The 18,750-nt window shown below is 39.1% G+C and overlaps 1 protein-coding gene across 4 annotated transcripts in view; it reads left to right on the forward strand.

The window, feature by feature from the left end:
• Window positions 1-321: 321 nt before the first annotated feature.
• NAA35 (N-alpha-acetyltransferase 35, NatC auxiliary subunit) overlaps window positions 322-18,750 on the forward strand; it is a 99,725-nt gene continuing 81,296 nt past the window's right edge. The window contains exons 1-4 of one of the 4 annotated variants that reach the window (XM_045086084.1): window positions 322-451; window positions 1,326-1,454; window positions 14,299-14,332; window positions 17,762-17,876. In XM_045086084.1, coding sequence (XP_044942019.1) covers window positions 334-451; window positions 1,326-1,454; window positions 14,299-14,332; window positions 17,762-17,876 — 396 coding nt within the window. In that variant the 5' untranslated portion in view covers window positions 322-333. The other 3 variants (XM_004774105.3, XM_004774106.3, XM_004774107.3) reach the window with 3 other exon arrangements.

Genomic DNA, 18,750 nt, shown 5'->3' on the forward strand with positions numbered 1-18,750 from the left:
CACAACTGCTAAGTTTTATAATTACTTTCCTCTTTTTATTTTTCGCCTCAGCATCACCTTTTGAAGAATTTCCCTGGGAGGCGCGCGGGGCGGGGCAGGCTCTGAGACTCCCTCCGCTGGCTCCACCCTTTACTGGGACCCGCCCCCTACCCGGGAGTAGGCTTGAGACCGGAGGAGGAAGGTAGCTTCCGGTCTCGCGATTGGCTCTAATCCCGCGAGAAGAGAAGACGGCTGCCGTCGGTGGCGGTGGTGAGGGAGGGGGTGTGGCCGGGGCGCGCGAAGTCCCCAGGAGTGAGGGAGAGGGGGGCGGGGTCCCGCGCACCCGGCGTACGCATGCGCGCACGCGGCCAGTCGGGCTGGGCTGAGAGGGGAGGGGGCGGCGGCGGCTGGGGCGGCGTCGTTATTTCCGCGGTCTGGACGGTTCGTGGCGGCGCGGGTGGCTACGGGAGAAGTAGGTAGGGACCGCCGGTGCAGAGGCATTGAAACTCCCTCCCTCCCGTGTCCTAGAGCCGCAGCCCCCCGCGCGTGTGGCGGACCCTGGGGACGCCAGGTCACCCTGCGGCCCCGGCCCTCCCGCCGCGCTTCAGGTAGGAGCTGCAGGCTCCCCCGTGTCCGCTGCCCGCGGAGGCCCCGGCCTTGCCCGGTGTTGCCCGGGCGACCACCCGGTACCGGGCGTGCCCGCCCTCCCGCGCGACGACAGCTCTGTCCTTGCTTCCGCACGGTGTGGGGCCAGGGCCGGGCCAGGCTGACCCGCGTAGGGCGGACGTGGGGCGGGTCCCCGCCTCAGGTGCGCTGCCACCCCTGGCCGGGCGGCTAGGTCCCCTGCCCGGTGCTCCCGCACTCCGTCCCCACTGTGCGAGGCTGTGCGGGGGTCCTGCCGGGCGGGGGAAGAGGTCGGCCCAGAGAGCTGGGGCAAGGTGAGGGACCACCTCGACTTGAATATAGTTGCCTCGTGGGCCCCCGGGCTGCGAGAGGGGACTCTGAAGAGTGCCTTGGTCATTTGTGGCCAGTGGGGAAAGTTGGAAGCTCGAGTTGATTTTGTTTAGATCAGTGGTGGGGTGGCTTCTGATTTTTTTCCTTGGATGGTGGGAAGGCAAACTCTTAAAGCCTTGGTAGGTGCTGGGCTGTTAGTAAATAAGCAACAGTAGTGTTAATATATTAAGATTTAATTGCATTAAGATCCCCCCCCCCCCCCGTGTCATCCTCAAACTCAGATGAGGTCTGGCAGTTTAGTAAGTCTTCTGTCCAGTACTTGAACTCATGGCTTGCAAATACTCTTGCCCTGAAAGCCACAGTCACTTTTTACACCAGTGTTAATTTTATAGGCATTATGGTCATGAAAGCTTCTGTAGAAGATGATGATTCGGGATGGGAGCTCAGTATACCAGAAAAGATGGAAAAAAGCAATACAAGCTGGGTGGACATAACCCAAGATTTTGAAGAAGCTTGTCGAGGTAAGTTTGAATTTTTAGACTAGAAATTCAGAATCTGGAAAAAGGTAAAATAAAATCTTGCTATTTGTAGACTAACTCAGTAAATGAAATCAACAGGTAAGTGTGGCGTATCAAGTTTGTTCACCACACTTACTCATTCTCTACCCTCTAATTTTAACTTTTTTTTTTTTTTAAAGATTTTATTTATTTATTTGACAGAGAGAAATCACAAGTAGACAGAGAGGCAGGTAGAGAGAGAGGAAGGGAAGCAGGCTCCCTGCTGAGCAGAGAGCCCGATGCGGGACTCGATCCCAGGACGCTGAGATCATGACCTGAGCCGAAGGCAGCGGCTTAACCCACTGAGCCACCCAGGCGCCCCTAATTTTAACTTTCATTTAAAGCCAGTCGGTATTCTGGGCGCCTGGGCGGCTCAGTGGCTTGAGCCTCTGCCTTCTGCTTGGATCATGGTCTCAGGGTCCTGGGGTCAAGCCTTTGCTCAGCAGGGAGCTTGCTTCCCCTTTCTCTCTGCCTGTTCCTCTGCCTACTTGTGATCTCTCTCTCTCTCTCTGTCAAATAAATATATAAAATCTTAAAAAAAAAAAAAGCCAGTCAGTATTTGATAGTGCATGAAATACTAGTGTTGAAGCAGTTGCTTCAATTTTTCTAGCTTTAAGTAACAGAAAGTGCATGGCTATAATTACAAATTGTGGAAATATAAGTTGTATTGACCTACAGATGGTAGTAGTATTGTATAGTTGAGGTTTTTAAATAATAAAGTCACATTATTCACTGCTCAAGAGGGTCCAGTGACTTCCTGTTGCAGGTAGAATAAAATCTTTCTTCCATCCCCATAGCCTGTATGGTCTGGTACCTGCCTACCACTGATTTCATTTTTGTACCACTGTGCCACTAGGTTCATTATGTTAGTCACACCGACCTTTTTATGTCATTAAGCACACCAGGGCAGTTTCCCCTCGGGCCTCTGCATATTTCTCTTTCTGTGTCTTAAACTGCTTTGCCTTTAGGTCTTCACATAGCTGGCTCCTTCCTGGCAGGTTGCAAGGATATCTCAAAACAACTAATCTAATTAGATTTAACTCTGTTCTTTCCAGCTCCACCTCTGTTTTATTTTTATCATAATACTTATCTACTGTCAGAAACTGTCACTTTCAGTTATTTCTTATTTATTGTCGGCCTTACCCAATGGAACATAAGCTCTGTGAGTGCAGATATCTTGTCTGTAACCCTACTACACAGAATGTTGCCTGGTACATAGTAATAGTTTAATAAATGCATAGGCGTAAGTGATTAGAGAAATGAGCGTGTTTGTTGTTGCAGGGGAATGAGCCTTAGGGAGAGACTGGAAAGAGAAAGGAACAAATGATGGAGTGAGAGGGGTGCCTGGGTGGCTTAGTTGGTTAAGCATCTGCCTTCCACTCAGGTCATGATCCTGGGGTCCCAGGATTTAGCCCCACTTCTATGCTGAGCAGAACGCCTGCTTTTTCTGCTCATTCTGTGCGCTCCCCCTCCCCCCACTTGTGTTTTCTTGCATGTTGCACAGGGATTCTGCCTTTCCCTCAAATAAATAAAATCTTTAAAAAAAAATGGTAGAATGAGAGCTTGAATTTGAAGAGAGGGTGGGATCAAGAACATGCTAGAGAAATTAACTTGTTGGGGGGGCAGGGACACCTGGGTGGCTCAGTCGGTTGAACGTCTTCCTTCAGCCCAGGTCATGATCTCAGAGTCCTGGGATTGAGCCCCACATTGGGCTTCCTGCTCAGTGGAGAGCCTCCTTTTCCCACTGCCTGCTGCTAACCCTGCTTGTGTGCATGTGCGCTCTTTCTCTCTCACTCTCGCTAATCTCGAATAAATACAATCTTAAAAAAATTAATTTAGGGGAAAAGAATGAGGAATTACTGAGACAGGAGGAACTGAGGTTAGGATTGGTGAAGAAACATACACACACACACACACACACACACACACGCATGTTTTTAAGATTTTATTTGAGAGAGAATGAGGATGAGTGAGGGCAGAGGCAGAGGGAGAAGCAGACTTCCTGTAGAGTAGGGAGCCTGATGTGAGATTAGATCCCAGGTCCTGAGATCTTGATCTGAGCAGTAGGCAGATGCCTAATGGACTGAGCCACCCAGGTGCCTGAAACAGGTATATTTCTCAGCAGATTGGGAGGAATGCATGCCTCGATGAGTTCTTTTTTTTTTTTTTTTTTTTTTTCTCCACTGAATCAGGTTAAGTCTTTGGTGCTGGTGAGACAGAGTATTTAGAATAGTGCTCTTGAGAGGAGAAGTAGAGACTTGGAGCAGCTGCAGGTGGAAAGGGAGCCAGCTGAGTATAAGCAAAATGTTAAATCATGTGCCTGTCCTTTTATTGTTTTGAAATACATGTCCAGTTAAAGTATGCCTACGTGAAATTGTGGAAAGAACATTAGACTGGAAATTGGGGGACTGCCCATATCTGTCTATCCAAGGAAGAGAGAAAGAAGTGTAAGTTACAGTGTAATTTTTGTTCCCAGAGATTTTTTTTTTTTAAGATTTTATTTATTTTTTTGACAGAAACACAGTGAGAGAGGGAACAGAACCAGGGGGAGTGGGAGAGGGAGAAGCAGAGAGCCCGATGCGGGGCTCGATTCCAGGACCCCAGGATCATGACCTGAGCTGAAGGTAGCTGCTTAACAACTGAGCAACCCAGGCGCCCCTGTTCCCAGAGATCTTAAACTGTTCGTGGATTATACCCATCATCTTGCACTGATGTTTAAGTGATCTGTATTAGAGAGCTCTCATTCTAAACCTAAATGGAAAAGGTTTTATGAAGTTCAAATGACTTCAGTTGGGCCTTAAGGGAGTGGTCGAATTTTTATGTGAATGTGAGAGAATTGTTCTAGACTGAGATGAACTATTACAGCCAGAGTTCAGTGAGAGTTTGATGTTTGAGGAAGAGTGAATAATTTTGCTTCTTCATGGAGGGAACCTTGAATTGGCATTATGGTTTAATACCTGCTTCAGTGGGGGAGGAGTGGGGGAGGAAGAGGGGACTAGCATGTCATTTTGTTGCCAACCTCAAACCATCCTATTAATTCTCCCATAATTATCTCTTGCATTGTCTAAAGTGGCATGGATATGAGGTATACTTGAAACTAAAAAGTTAATATAGAAGTGATTTTCCTTTACATATAGATACAGGTCTAAAGGCTATTGGCAGCTCTTGAGCTGTGATATTTGTTTTCTCTTCTTGAAATAATCAAATTCATAGCATCAATTTAGTTTAGACTTCTAGCAACTTTCCGAGAACTAAATTTAAAACAAATATTGTTATACCCTTTAACTATTACAGTGGTCTTTCCTCTTTAGTAATAGTGTGATGGCATTTGGCTAGACTTTGGTGATTGTTTTTTTGGTACCAGAATGAATGAATGAATAAATAAACAAACAAGCACACAAGCAGGTGTAGCGACGACAGTGTTTTTAATGTACATTTCTGCTTGTTCTTTTAGTGACTCTTCAGAGTCTTCTGGACCAAATTCTAATTTCATCACTTCTTTTATTTCCTGTTAGGCATATGGCACACAGTCCCTTCATGTTTCCTATATCTGACATTAAGACACTTGGTTTCTGTTTTTTTCCCCCTGAAATTATTTTGAATATATGGTGTCATTACCGTATGTACTATATGTGCCTGATATATGACATGTCATTTTTCTAAACAACACCTCTGAACTTTGCTTCTTTAGGAAACTTTGCCTAATTCAAACCATCTCAGTGACTCCTGTAAAAAGCCTTTTATCTTCGTATTGAAACAACATATTTCGTTGTCTAAAGTTAGGTGCTTTCTGAACTATAAACCCACAACTTAGAAATTTTACTTAAACACAAATGATCATAAAATACACATTGCTCTTTCTTCTACCTACCAGATTCCCTTCTTCCACACACTCTGTGGATAACCAACAATCTCTCTTAGGATGATAACATCATTAAGTGTCTAGAACCCAGAGGTAATCCAAGTTTGGCTATCATTATTTCCATTCTTTTTGAGCTTTAGTCTAGAACGACATGTGTCTGTCCTGTTAGCCCATGTCCTTCTGTCTTTGATGGCTTCACTCATTCATTCTTAGTCTGTCTTTCTCACAGGCCCTCTGGTTTAAAGCCTCCTCACCTACCGGTTTCTTCAACTCTTGCCCAGTACTTTTAGGAAACCCCTTTTATTAATTTCTCTTGCCTCTTTTAAAATCCAGGATTTTTAAGCTTCTTGTTTCTTTTCCTTTCTGTATTGTCTTCTCTCATTTAGAACATTTGTAGGTGCCTAATATATACTTGTTTAAAGAATGAATTAATATTTTAAGGCCCTATTTCTTCAAATTAGGGAGTATCTGGATCTTGTACTTCAGAGTTTTGAGAACCACTGCATTACATTAAATGCTGTCATTTTGGGTGATTGCCTGAAACCAACATAATTATGAACACGAGACTGGGCGCTGAAATTATAGCAGTACTTGGTTATAATGTTATTACCCATTTGGTAATCTATAATCTTTTAAAAAAAATTATCGAACTGATTGCATAACATTTAATAGTTACCTTAGAAAAAATGTAGATTCTTAATAAAACTTTCATGGACTCCTCTTCCTCTGAATTCATAAACACCAGTTTGAGAATCATTGTTCTAGGAATTTGCTGTTAGCACTTTATTCCAAGAAGAAAAAGATGAGTAGAAATTGCCTTGGTGAAAGATCTGGGCAACCTGTAAAATACTTTTTTTTTTCCAGTGATTTTGATTTTGGTGATGAAAATTATGTTTTTCTTGTTACATCTTATCAAGAATGTTTTCAATGGAAGAGTGTAGGTGGGCTGGGCAGCACTGGTAATTATGGGTCACTGTAGATCAGCGATTATCTGCCAGGATTGATTTTGCCCTGCAAGGAACATTTCCCAGTGTCTTTTTTGACATTTTTGGTTGTCACAGTAGGAGGCGGGCTGCTACTGATGTCTGGTGGTACACACCAAGGATGCTGCACAGGATAGCCCCCACAAAGAAGTAATTATTTTAAAATTAAATTTAAATTATTTTAAATTATTTTAAAATGTCAGTAGTGCTATGTAGTTCACTCTGTTTAGATTATTTTCAGTAATATTCAACTACCATTTAACCTTTCTGACTCTGGATTTTTCAGGAAAGGAACATATGGATGGATGTCTTAACACCTCTAACAACTAGCTTTGACATACAGCAGGCTATGGAAAGAGAATGATACCTTTGATGCACTTTGAGTTCTCTTCTGCATTGTTGAATGCGTCTTATCAGATTTTCTCTTTAGGCAGGTATTGTGAATTCTCCTTTATGTTGGTCATTTTTGGTAAACAGAAAAGGTGTCTTCAGAAGTCATCACTTTCCCTATTTTGGCTGGTTATTTCACTATCCATAATTCTAGATAGTATGCTTTTACTGCTAGTTCTTAATTCCTTGCATTCACAGTTTGGCATCATCTATGGACTTCTATCCATATGGTGCCAACATCTATCCATGTAGTTGGAGCTACATTATGAATATGCAGATATTATCCATGGCTGAGCCAAAGAGTAAAGTTTTTATTACTTTTTCCTTCCTGCACAGTTCTGTGTTACACAAAACTTTTTTTTACCCCAAACCTATGTAGTTATCATTAATTCTACTTTAGTCTCCTTACCCCTTTTCTAAATCTCCTTGAGACATTCACATACCTCAGACAAACTGTCATTTTCATCTCTTTGAAGAAATTTCTCCTCAAGCCTCTTACTTATTGCTCCAGTGTGGACTTCTTGCCTTTGTACATCGTGTAATCCTGAGGTCATCAGGGTCATCAGCCTGGGTTTCTTACTTTATCAAGATTAGACATTTTTGGGGCCATGGATGGCTCAGTCATTAAGCATTTGCCTTAGGCTCGGGTCATGATCTCAGGGTCCTGGGATTGAGCCTCACCCCCCTCCCCGGTCAGGCTCCCTGCTTTGTGGAGAGCCTCCTCCTCCCTCACCCACTCCCAGGGCTGGTGTTCCCTCTTTTGCTGTGTCTCTCTGTCAAAAAAAAAAAAAAGATTAGACATTTTTATTCTCCTCCTGAGTAGAGAGCATGGGAGATAGTTTTTTGAGGCTCTGAATGTCTGAAAATGTCTTTATTCTGTCCTCCCACTTTATTGATAATATAATATTTCTGGATACCTTTGATAATTTTGAGGGCATGACCCATTGATGCTTTTGCACTGATGTTGCTGTTAGGAAGTTTGATGATATTCTGATAACTTTCATATATAACCTTTTAAGATTTCTGTTTGATCCTATATACACACCTTTCATTGAGGTTTGCCTGGTTGACAGCTCTGAGGTCCTCTCATCTTATCCTTCATTTCTAGGAAACTTTAATTATTCTATTTCCTCATTGGGTTTTTTTGTTATTTTTGTTTTTGTTTTTGTATTCTCTTTAGGGAGTGTCTATTTTTTGGATTTTGAACCTTTGGGAGGTGCTTAGATCATGAGAGTGGAGCCCACATGAATGGGATTAGTCCCTTTTGCTGTTTGAGGTTACTGCAGAAAGATGGCCATCTAGCAAGTGGGCCCTCACCAAATATCTGCTGGTGCCTTGATCTTGGACTTCCCAGATTCTAGAACTGTGAGAAATAAACGTTTATTGTTTATAGGCTGCCCAGGTTATGGTATTTTGTTGTTGTTGTAGCAACCTGAATGGAATAAGACTCTTCCAAACTTACTGTATTTTTCTTTTCTGCTGTAATGTTCTTTATTTTTAAGATTTCTTTTTTCTTAATATTCTTTCTCCCTTTTTTAAAAAAGTCAAAAGTCCTGTTTTTGTCTCAGGGTTGCACTTTTTTATCTCTCTAAGGATAATAGTTCTTTTAAATGTTTGTTCTTCTACATACTTTCCTCCAACTAGTGTTTTCTTTTTTTAGTTTGTTTCCTTTAGTTTGTATCTTTTGGGCATTACTTCAGATATCTAAGAATTCTTTGTTGCATGTCTAAAGGTGGGAGACCAAAAAGCCAATTGGAAGTTCTGAATTATTGAGTGGGACTTATTGACAGACCATCGCTATCAAGTGATCTGACTTGGCTTTGTTTTTTGTTTTTTGTTTTTCTTTTTTTTCTGGCTTGGCTTTGTGGTAAAGTACATCTGATATAGAGGGAGACAAACCATAAGAGACTCTTTTTTTTTAAAAAATTTATTTAACAGACAGAGATCACAAGTAGGCAGAGAGGCAGGCAGAGAGAGAGGGGGAAGCAGGCTCCCTGCTCAGCAGAGAGCCCGATGTGGGGCTTGAGCCCAGGACCCCAGGACCATGACCTGAGCCGAAGGCAGAGGCTTAACCCACTGAACCACCCAGGCGCCCCCCATAAGAGACTCTCACAAAACAAATTGAGGGTTGCCAGAGGAAGAGGGAGGGAGAGGGTGGTTTGGTTATGGACATTGGGGAGGGTATGTGCTATGGTGAGTGCTGTGAAGTGTGTAAACCTGCCAATTCACAGACCTGTACCCCTAGGGCTAATAATTCATTATATGTTAATAAAAATTTTTTAAAAATTAAAAAATAAATATGAATAAAATTAAATTTAAAAAAATCTGATATAAGTTATTTAGCTCTTTCTACTTGGAAAGATTGTATTTATAAATTTTGTTGCTATTATAGAAATAGATAAATGAATATTTTTCATATATGAAAAATAAATAAATGCATAAATATAAATAAATGAAATTTCTATAAAAATATTTCTAAAGATTGTACTTAGAAATTGTATTTGGCAAATTTATCTAATCTCTTGCCTTGAAGTTGAAGCTCTGACTTGATTGCCTACCATTTAACAGTTAAGTGGGGAAGAGATCTGGGGTTCTTACATATTCGCTTAATGCTCCCTCTTCCCATACTGTACCTGGCCTTCCAATAACCTTATGTCTCGGAGATGGTTTTGCCCTCTTCAAAAAAAGTCTTCAGTATGTGGGGTTAGGGAGGGCCAGTTATCCTCTGTAAATAGGACAGGGTTCTGTGTTGTCTGACAGTTTAGTCCTTCATGTTTTAGCCTTCCTTTAGCTGCACTTTTAGTTGTAAGCGGTAAGTCGGGTTGGTTTTTGCTTTCTTCACTCCTGGTTTTAGGATTGTGCTTTCTCAACTTTGCTAAATAACTACTTAATTTGTCTTTTTATTTGCAACTTTCCCCAATTTTATTGTACCTGTTTTTCTTCTTTGGAGTGTATACCTTTCTTAAATACACACACACACACACACACACACACACTTTTCCTCTGGTTGTTTTAATGAGATTTCAGGAGGGAATTAAAAGTAGTTGCAGTTTGCCACCTTTACTGCCTGGTAAACCTCAATTGGTTGGTTTAAATATCACAATTACAATGATACTGATTTCAACTGTATCATTCAACCTATTGATTCAGTAGGGGTTCATAGGGTACCTAGCTGGGAACTTAACCATCCTTTATAATGTTATGGGTGGAAATCTGTTCAATGATCTATAACTTCAGTTTACACATGATCTGTTCACTTATAAGATGATAAAATTTATTTGCCTTGTCATATAGGGGCGCCTGGGTGGCTCAGTGGGTTAAGCCACTGCCTTCAGCTCAGGTCATGATCTCAGGGTCCTGGGATCGAACCCCACATCGGGCTCTCTGCTCAGCAGGGAGCCTGCTTCCTCCTCTCTCTGTGCCTGCCTCTCTGCCTGCTTGTCATCTCTTTCTGTCAAATAAATAAAATCTTTAAAAAAAAAAATTTTCTCTCACAACAAATCTGTTCATGAGTGAGAATATGAATGAGAGTGAGGATATGAATGAGAGTGAGGATAAAAGAAAAAGGCAGTTTATTGTCAAGGTAGTCAAAAAAAACCCTTGAATCATCAGCTTTTCCTTATATTTAATTTTTTCCTTTGCTGTGAGTGTTTTAAATTATGTACTGCTGCACCTACTTAAGGCTTTACATAAAAGTAGAAGTAACTATTTTTAATGTATTTTTTTAAATTTTATTTATTTTTAAAGATTTTTATTTATTTATTTGACAGACAGAGATCACAAGCAGGCAGAGAGGCAGGCAGAGAGAGAGAGAGAGAGAGAGGAGGAATCAGGCTCCCTGTTGGCAGAACGCCCAATGCGGGGCTCGATCCCAGGACCCTGAGATCATGACCTGAGCCGAAGGCAGAGGCTTTAACCCACTGAGCCACCCAGGCGCTCCAGAAGTAACTATTTTTTTTATCACTGTGTTAATTTAGTTCAACAGTTAGGTATATCTGTGATCCCTGGGATCCTCGAGACCATTTTAAAGGTTATGGAAGGTCAAAATAATTTCCATGGTAAAACTATTTCCATATAATACTGAGATGTTAACTTGCTTTTTTGACTCATATTCTCTTTATTAGTACTGTGGAATTTTCCAAGGACTGTAAGATGTGTGATGATTTCATTGCTCTAACTGTTAATGATAAATGTAAAACATTCTTCTCATTAAATTTTTTGAGACTTGCAGCCTAGTTGGATAAGACCCAAACTACTCAGGTCTGTAGTGCTGTAGAATATCATGATTCTGTGTTCATTTGTTGATCATGCAGTGAGAGGGCTTGCACTCTGCTTAGTTGAGTAAATTTTAAAGTTTCCTGCCTACAGTTTACTGTGATCTGATTGCTGTTCTTTTCTTTTTTTCCTTTTAAGATTTAGTTATTTATTTATTTGAGAGAGTGGGAGAGAGCACACGCACATGCATGTGTGAGGAGGAGCAGAGGGAGAGGGATAAATGGACTGCACTGAGTGTGAAGCCAAGGTGGGGCTCAGTCCCAGGAATCTGAGATCATGATCTGAGCCAAAATCAAGAATTGGTTGCTTAATTAACTGAGCATCCAGACCTCTCTGATTACTGGTATTTTGAGGGACCTAATGAGAGTCAGCTAGTTCAGCCCTTCATTTTACAGATAGGAGACCAAGGCCCAGAGTGATTGGCTTGTTTTTAAGTCTGTGGAGTGTTTTATGTTTAATGAAGCTATTTGGTACCCAAATCTACCTTAAGTATTTGATAAATTATTACAGCAATTCTCCAAGTTTTTGGCCTCAGGATCCCATTATACTTTTTTTTTTTTTAAAGATTTTATTTATTTATTTGGCAGAGGTCACAAGTAGGCAGAGAGACAGGCAGAGACAGAGAGGGGGGAAGCAGGCCTCCTGCCAAGCAGAGAGCAGTACTTGGGGCTTGATCCCAGGACCATGGGATCATGACCTGAGCCAGTGTCACCCAGAAGCCCCTAGGATCCCATTATACTCTTAAAAATTACACTTTTAAACTCTTAAAAATTGTTTGTGTTAACATATATATAGTTTACTGTATTAAAATTTAAAGCAAAATTTAAAAATAGGAATTCATTTAAAAACAAATATAAATCCATTGCATGTTGTTTTTTAATGAAAATCAATATTTTTCAAAGCAGAATGACTTACAAGAGTGGAGTTTTATATTTTTGAAAATCTCTTTAATGTCAGCATAACAGAGGGTGCCTGAATTCGCTATCTGTGTGTGTGCTTGAAGTATATGAGGTAAATTTGGCCTCACCCAATATGTAGTTGAAAAATGGAGGAACCATTAAAGATAATTGTGGATCCTCTTCTTTGATATGGCAGTGCAACAAAACTTGACAGGTAGTAGTTTCTTAAAGATTAGTTGTGATGTGGAATCTGAAGACATATGAGTGGACTTTCTTTGTTACATTAAAATCCACTGGTCTGCCTTGAACTTTGAATGGATCTTTTATCCATGTCTGATTTTGGAACATTTGTTGCCATTTGGAAAATAATGGTTCACCGAGTTAAGCAGATCTTCCAAATGCTGATGAAATTACACAATACTGAAAAGCACATTTGTTAATATCACCACCAGTATCATCAGAAAAGTCTTTTTTAAGTATTGGGAATCTATCAGTTTCACAGTGTCAGATATGTCTCTCCAAATTCTAATTTTTGCCTAAAAGCTCAAATTTTATTATTGGTAACACAAATGTCAATTGTTTTTCTTAAAGCAACAAACTCATTTATTTTCAAGAAAATGACATATTCTAATATCTGAATAAGTACATTTTGGCCATTCAAGTAAAAATGGTGTTCCATAATTGTGCAAGTGCTTCTCCTTAAGACAACGTCTTACATTGGTATGTAGCAAAAGTGTTTGATTGTAACTTTCCATTTTGTCAAATAGAATATTTAAAAGATGTACTCAGAGATAGGGATTTAATCAGATAAGTCAGGGCCACACGAGAAGGAAGTGATTGAGGCACCTAGGGTGTAAAATTTAAGAATTTGCTACCTGAAAATGAGTCACTCTTTAAAATTTCTCATGGGAGGTGCTTCACTTGCTGTACCCTGGTCCCAGTCCTGAGGTTAATAATTTTACTGCTTCATCAAGGACCTCTTAAGTGAAATTAAAAAAAAAAAAATTGTCTTTTTTAACTACAAGTGCATGGAGGTAAAGAATACACTGTTGAGCTTGGGGCCACTGTGAATTTGTGCTGAAACTAAAGTAGTGTAGCCCCACCCCCCATTTAAAAATTTTTCCTCTTTATGCATTGCTTTTGCATCCTCAGTGCAAACGTCAACACAATGAAAAAGACAACGTTTTAGTATTACTATAAAAGTAATTTTTATTTATTCAAGAGAGAGAGAGATAGAGCGAGTGAGTGGGAGCACACCAGTATGTGCACAATATACTGATACAGAGCAGGGATGGAGGGGCAGAGGAAGGAGAGAAAGAATCATAAGCGTGCTCACCGTGGTGCCCAACACGGAGCTCAGTCTTACAACCCTGAGATCATGACCTAAGCCGAAATCCAGGGTTGGATGCTTAACTGACTGAGCCACCCCTGTGCCCTGATATTTCTATGAAAGTAATTTTAATATTACAGACACCACCTGGGTTCCCAGACCATCTTTGAGAACTGCTGAAAACTAGTGCTTTGCACCTTCGACAAGATTTGACCATCAATACTTAAGCTACTTAAAATGTTGTGGTAGTGGTTCTCACCTTCCCTGCACATTGAAATCACCTGTAGGGCTTTAAAACGACTGCAGAGGCCCCACCCCTAGAATTTAATTGGTTTAGGGTGCTGCTTGGATGCTAGGATTTTCCCGAGTTCTAGAGTTGATACCAGTATGCACCTAAGGTTGGGACTTGTTTTATAGGGTTTGAATACTGTTTTGATTAGCTGTTTACTCATGTTTTCTACATTAAAATAAAATGTAATTTTAAACAACTTTGGTACTGTTCCTGGGACAAATAGAGGTTAGATTTTGATACCAAGTAGTTTAAAAACAACTTGTGAAATAGCAATCAGTTCTGTGAAAAAGTATACTTAGGGGGAAATATACTAGTAATACTTTAAAATGAGGTTGGTAATTCTGATTAGATTGTTTTGGCCCATGGTGGGTTGTTTGCTAATTCTAAAAAGTTCAACTTAAAGAGTTTATTCATTCTGTGGAAGGCATTATATTAGTAATTGAGTACAAATAATCATTTCTTCGAAAATGAAGTTTAGGGGCACCTGAGTGGCTCAGGGGGTTGAGCCTCTGCCTTAGGGCTCAGGTCATGGTCTCAGTGTCCTGAGATTGAGCCCCGCATCAGGCTCTCTCCTCAGCGGGGAGCCTGCTTCCCTCTGTTTGCCTGCCTCTCTGCCTACTTGTGATCTCTCTCTGTCAAATAAATAAAGTCTTTCAAAAAAAAGAAAATTAAGTTTAATGCAAGCTCATTTTCAAACAAAACTTTTTTTCTTAGAATTAAAATTTAAATACTAAGATTGTATTATTCAAAGGATTTTTCTTTTTTTTTTTCTTTTAGAATTAAAATTGGGAGAACTGCTTCATGATAAGCTGTAAGTATTTATGTCATTTGAAATAGTGTAATGTAATATTTCCATGTTTTTCCTTGTGTGCAGTGGTGTTCCTTGGGACCTGGGTAATATTACATTTCAAAGCTGTAAAAAGAAAATGATTTATGAATATATTTTTAACATTGGTGAGTTATTTTGGGGTATCTGGCCCTGGTTGTGATAAAAATGGTTATAGTTAGTGGAAACTGCCTCATGGTTCTTTCCTTGAGAGTTAGATATATAGGATGTGAAATTTCTTGAAGAAAGCTTACAGGCTGTATGTTATCTGTAATAGGCTGGCTGATAACCAGAGAGATAAGTGAGATAATGGCTGGATGAAAGTAGATCCAGAATCCCTGGAAAGGTGAAAAAGGAGAGGTGCTTGATTCTATTTATACTACCATAGATATATCCTCAGTTCCCATACTGATCTGGCCAGGCTCAATTTCAAGGTTAGAAATATAAAATGTTTAATTAGTGGCCCAGATTGGATATTTAGGAAGCAAGGGTAGACCCTGAAATTTAGTTCTTCTCAGACTCTAGTGTGAATCAAACATCCCACACATTGAAAACACATGTTGCTGGGCCCCACCCCCAGAGATCCTTCTTTAGGTCTGGCGTGGGACCGCAGTAGTTGCATTTCTACCAAGTTCCCTGATGAGGTTGATGCTGTTGATCCAGGGACTAACCACACTAAGAACCATTCTAGGGCATCATTTTGGTGCTGCAGGCAATTCTAGGAAAGATAAAATGAAACCTTATCCCAAGCTAATGCAGAAGAGTGTGGCTCCTGACATGGAACAAGATGTGTAAGAAGATAGCTAGAGGGACCAGGCTGTCTTCATTTCCCACAAGGTATTAGGCTTAGCCCAGAAAACATGATTACCAGCAGCCTCTCCTGACCATCTATCTATTAAAGTTACACTCTTGTGATTCGTATCTTTCTTAGCTGTCTTGTATTTTCTGCCTAGCATACAGTCTTCTAACATGCTGTGTAACTTTTTATCTTTATTGTTTGTTGTCCGTTTCCTTCCACTGAATGTGAGCTTCCTTAAGGCAGGCAAATTTGTTCACTCACTTATGTATTCTAAGTACCTGGAACCATGCTTAGCACATATTAGGTGCTTGTGGTATTTGTTGGGTGAATGAAATAGCTAACCTAATGCTACTACAGTTTCTGTAGAGGTTTGCTAATTAAGCAGATACCTCACTAGGGTTTTAATTGTGCCATTAAAAACTTAGTTTAGTTGTTCTCTTATAAGTAATAAATGGATACTTTTAAGCTAATTCAGACCTCAGGGATGAAACAAAAACTTCCCATGACACTGCCACCACTCCCCCACATGTCTGTTCCTTGCCTGGAGATAATCACTGTTATCAGATTGTTGCATGTTTTTCTAGACTTACAAAGGAATATATTTACATGAGTAAAAATCTATAAAATATTAGTTAATTGTAAATGCGAATCTGCAGTATGTATTATTTTGAAAATTCCTTCCCAATTCAGTATATCTTGGAGATCTATCTTGGAGATCTTTCCATGTTAGTATATAAGCTCTACCTTGTTCATTTTAACGTTGGTTTGTATTTTATAAAATGGCTATACTGTAATTTATTCTGTGGTATCCCTATTGATGGACATTTAGATTGCGATATTTTTGGTAACATGGGAAAATTCAAGACACTTAATTTCTGCAAGCCTTTTGGTATACATGTACAAAAGATTTTTAGGATGGAAGCCTAGAAATCAAATGACTGGATTTTAATGGGTTGAGTCAGGCTTTTCTAAAGAAAAGTCTGTATCAGTTTACACTCCCACCAATGAAAAAAAAAATAAATATGTTTTTAAAGCTTTCTGAATGGCCAAAGAAATTTATCTTTTTTTTTTTGTATTACCTGATTACATTTAAATTTGAGCAGCTTTGCACTTTATTATTATTAATATGCATTTTTTCTTTTTCATGTTTGCCTCTTTTTTTTTTTTTTTGAGTACTTGCCTTATTTATTTATACCAGGTGGTTGTACTCTATATAATAACTTTTTGAAAATTATATTAAAAATATCCATCCTAGATAATTATGGAGTTCCAGCTATGGCTTATTATTGGCGCATATAAATTTTAAAATATTTACACAGTTGTATATATCAACTCGTTTTATAAATTATTAGAAAGTCTTTTGTTTGCATGTTTTAGGTTTAGAACTTAAATCTGCGTGAAGTTTACTTTTTGAAATTGTGTAAATCAAAGATTTCACTTTTTTCCAGATGGTTAGCCACTTGTCTCAACAGTATTTATTGATTAACCCATTGTTTTTCACTACTTTTATCACATATAATTTTTTCAGCAATGGTGTTTAGGCTGTTTTTTTATTGACCTGTGTGTTCTAGGATGCTTTCAATTATTATATCTTATAGTGTCTTTGATACTTGATGAATCTCTGTTGTTTTTGCTAAAAAAATTCTCTTCCATTTTTGCATATTTTCTGTTCTGGCTTGACAACCTCTTTGAAAAATACCATTTGGGTTTTGATTAGCATATACTAGAGTTGCCTTCAATAATACCATGTTCATATTGTCAGATTATCTTGAAGCATTAAGAGATTTGAGGGATTGCAGGAAAGAGTCTGTTTCCTAAAAGCTGCTGCTTTCTCGTTGCTGCTGCCTTTCTGAGAGAAATGATTTAGTGTAACAAGGTAGATGTCTTTATTTTCCTGGTAATCTAATAGCTTAGACTAAGCAAAATATGAAGTCAGTAGCTTCATCACCTGTCAGACTTTCTTTTAAGCTTCTTTTGTTCCTGTCCCATTTTTTTGAGGCATATCTCAGTTAATGATACACTTCCTAACCAGTCCACAGTGCATCACAGCTGTCTGCTCTTATGGCTAATAACTCATAAATACCAGACACAAATAAGAGGATTCCTGGATTATTTTTCATTATGTTATTGCCAGAACTTGGGTCATTACAGACAGTAATGTGCCAGATTATTACTATCATTTAATATGTAAAGAAAATGTTTGATGATTATTCCAAACACAGCTTTCTAAACATTAAATGGAGAAATATTATTTAAAGGCAAAGTGAAATCCATTATAGATCAGTTGATCTTTTTTCCAAAATTTCTGATGTGCGACCTTTTTGAAAGAAATACAAAAAAATCTTTTGTTTTCTTTTCTCTCCCACAGTGCTTATAAAATAATTTGAATGACAAATACATGGAATAATTTTTATGTTATGTTTCTATTTAGTTGAAATAGAAGTGGTAGCAAATTGGGAAGATTAAATACATAGAATACTATACTATATACTATAACTATAACTATATACTATAGTTAATTTAAAGCACTATAATAATTTTTATATCATTGTGAGAATCTGGGTAAACTTAACTGGTTCAAGAACAATTTGTGTGGTCATGTTTTTTATTTGCAGATTTGGTCTTTTTGAAGCCATGTCTGCCATTGAAATGATGGATCCCAAGATGGATGCTGGCATGATTGGAAACCAAGTTAATCGAAAAGTTCTCAATTTTGAACAAGCTATCAAGGTAATTACCATTGTGCTTTTGTGTTTTATCATTTGTTATTTCATATGTTAAAACAATGAAAATCAAACTTGGCATATTAAAGTATAATTTTTAAAGGCATTTCAGGTATAAAAATAAAAATTAGTTATAACCTTTATTTATTGATCTCCTTTGAAATCTGTTAAATCTAAAAATTGTTTAGGGTGTTCATTACAAGCTTGCTCTAAATTTGTATGTGTTTATTAATTTTTTTTAAAAGATTTTATTTATTTGTTTCAGAGAGAGAGCACAAGTAGGGAAAGGGGCAGGGGGAGAGGGAGAAGCAGATTCCTCACTGAGCAAGGAACCTGACAGGGGGCTCAGTCCCAGGACCCCAGGGTCGTGACCTGAGCCGAAGGCAGATGCTTAACCCACTGAGCCACCCAGGTGCCCTGTTCTTTAATTTTTGAAAGCATTTCAGTATATATTTAAATACCAGGGTAGTTGGTTAAGGGATTAAAATTGGATATTAATATATTAAGCAAAGTGCTTATGGTTGTGAATTTGAAATTAACTCTGTGAGGATTGACTTATAAATTAATTCATCGTTGACAGAGAGTTAGTTTTGCATATTTTATGAGAAAAGAGTTGCTAAACAAAATTTACAAGTAATATAAAAACGTTTACTTTTCTTGGGGCATCTGGCTGGCTCAGTTGGTTAAGCATCTGCTTCTTGATTTCCATTCAGGTTATGATCTCAGGGTTATGAGATTGAACCCCACCTTCGTCTCCATGCTCAGTGGGGAGTCTGCTTGAGGTTCTCTCTGCTTCTACCCTATACCCTGTGCACACCCTGTGTCTCAGTTTTTTATCCGATGATACAGTTCTAGAATTTTTATTTTTAAAATCTTCAATT

This window comes from Mustela putorius, unplaced genomic scaffold, assembly GCF_011764305.1.
Source record: "Mustela putorius furo isolate JIRA1106 unplaced genomic scaffold, ASM1176430v1.1 tig00000876_pilon_pilon_pilon, whole genome shotgun sequence".
Classification (NCBI taxonomy): domain Eukaryota; kingdom Metazoa; phylum Chordata; class Mammalia; order Carnivora; family Mustelidae; genus Mustela; species Mustela putorius.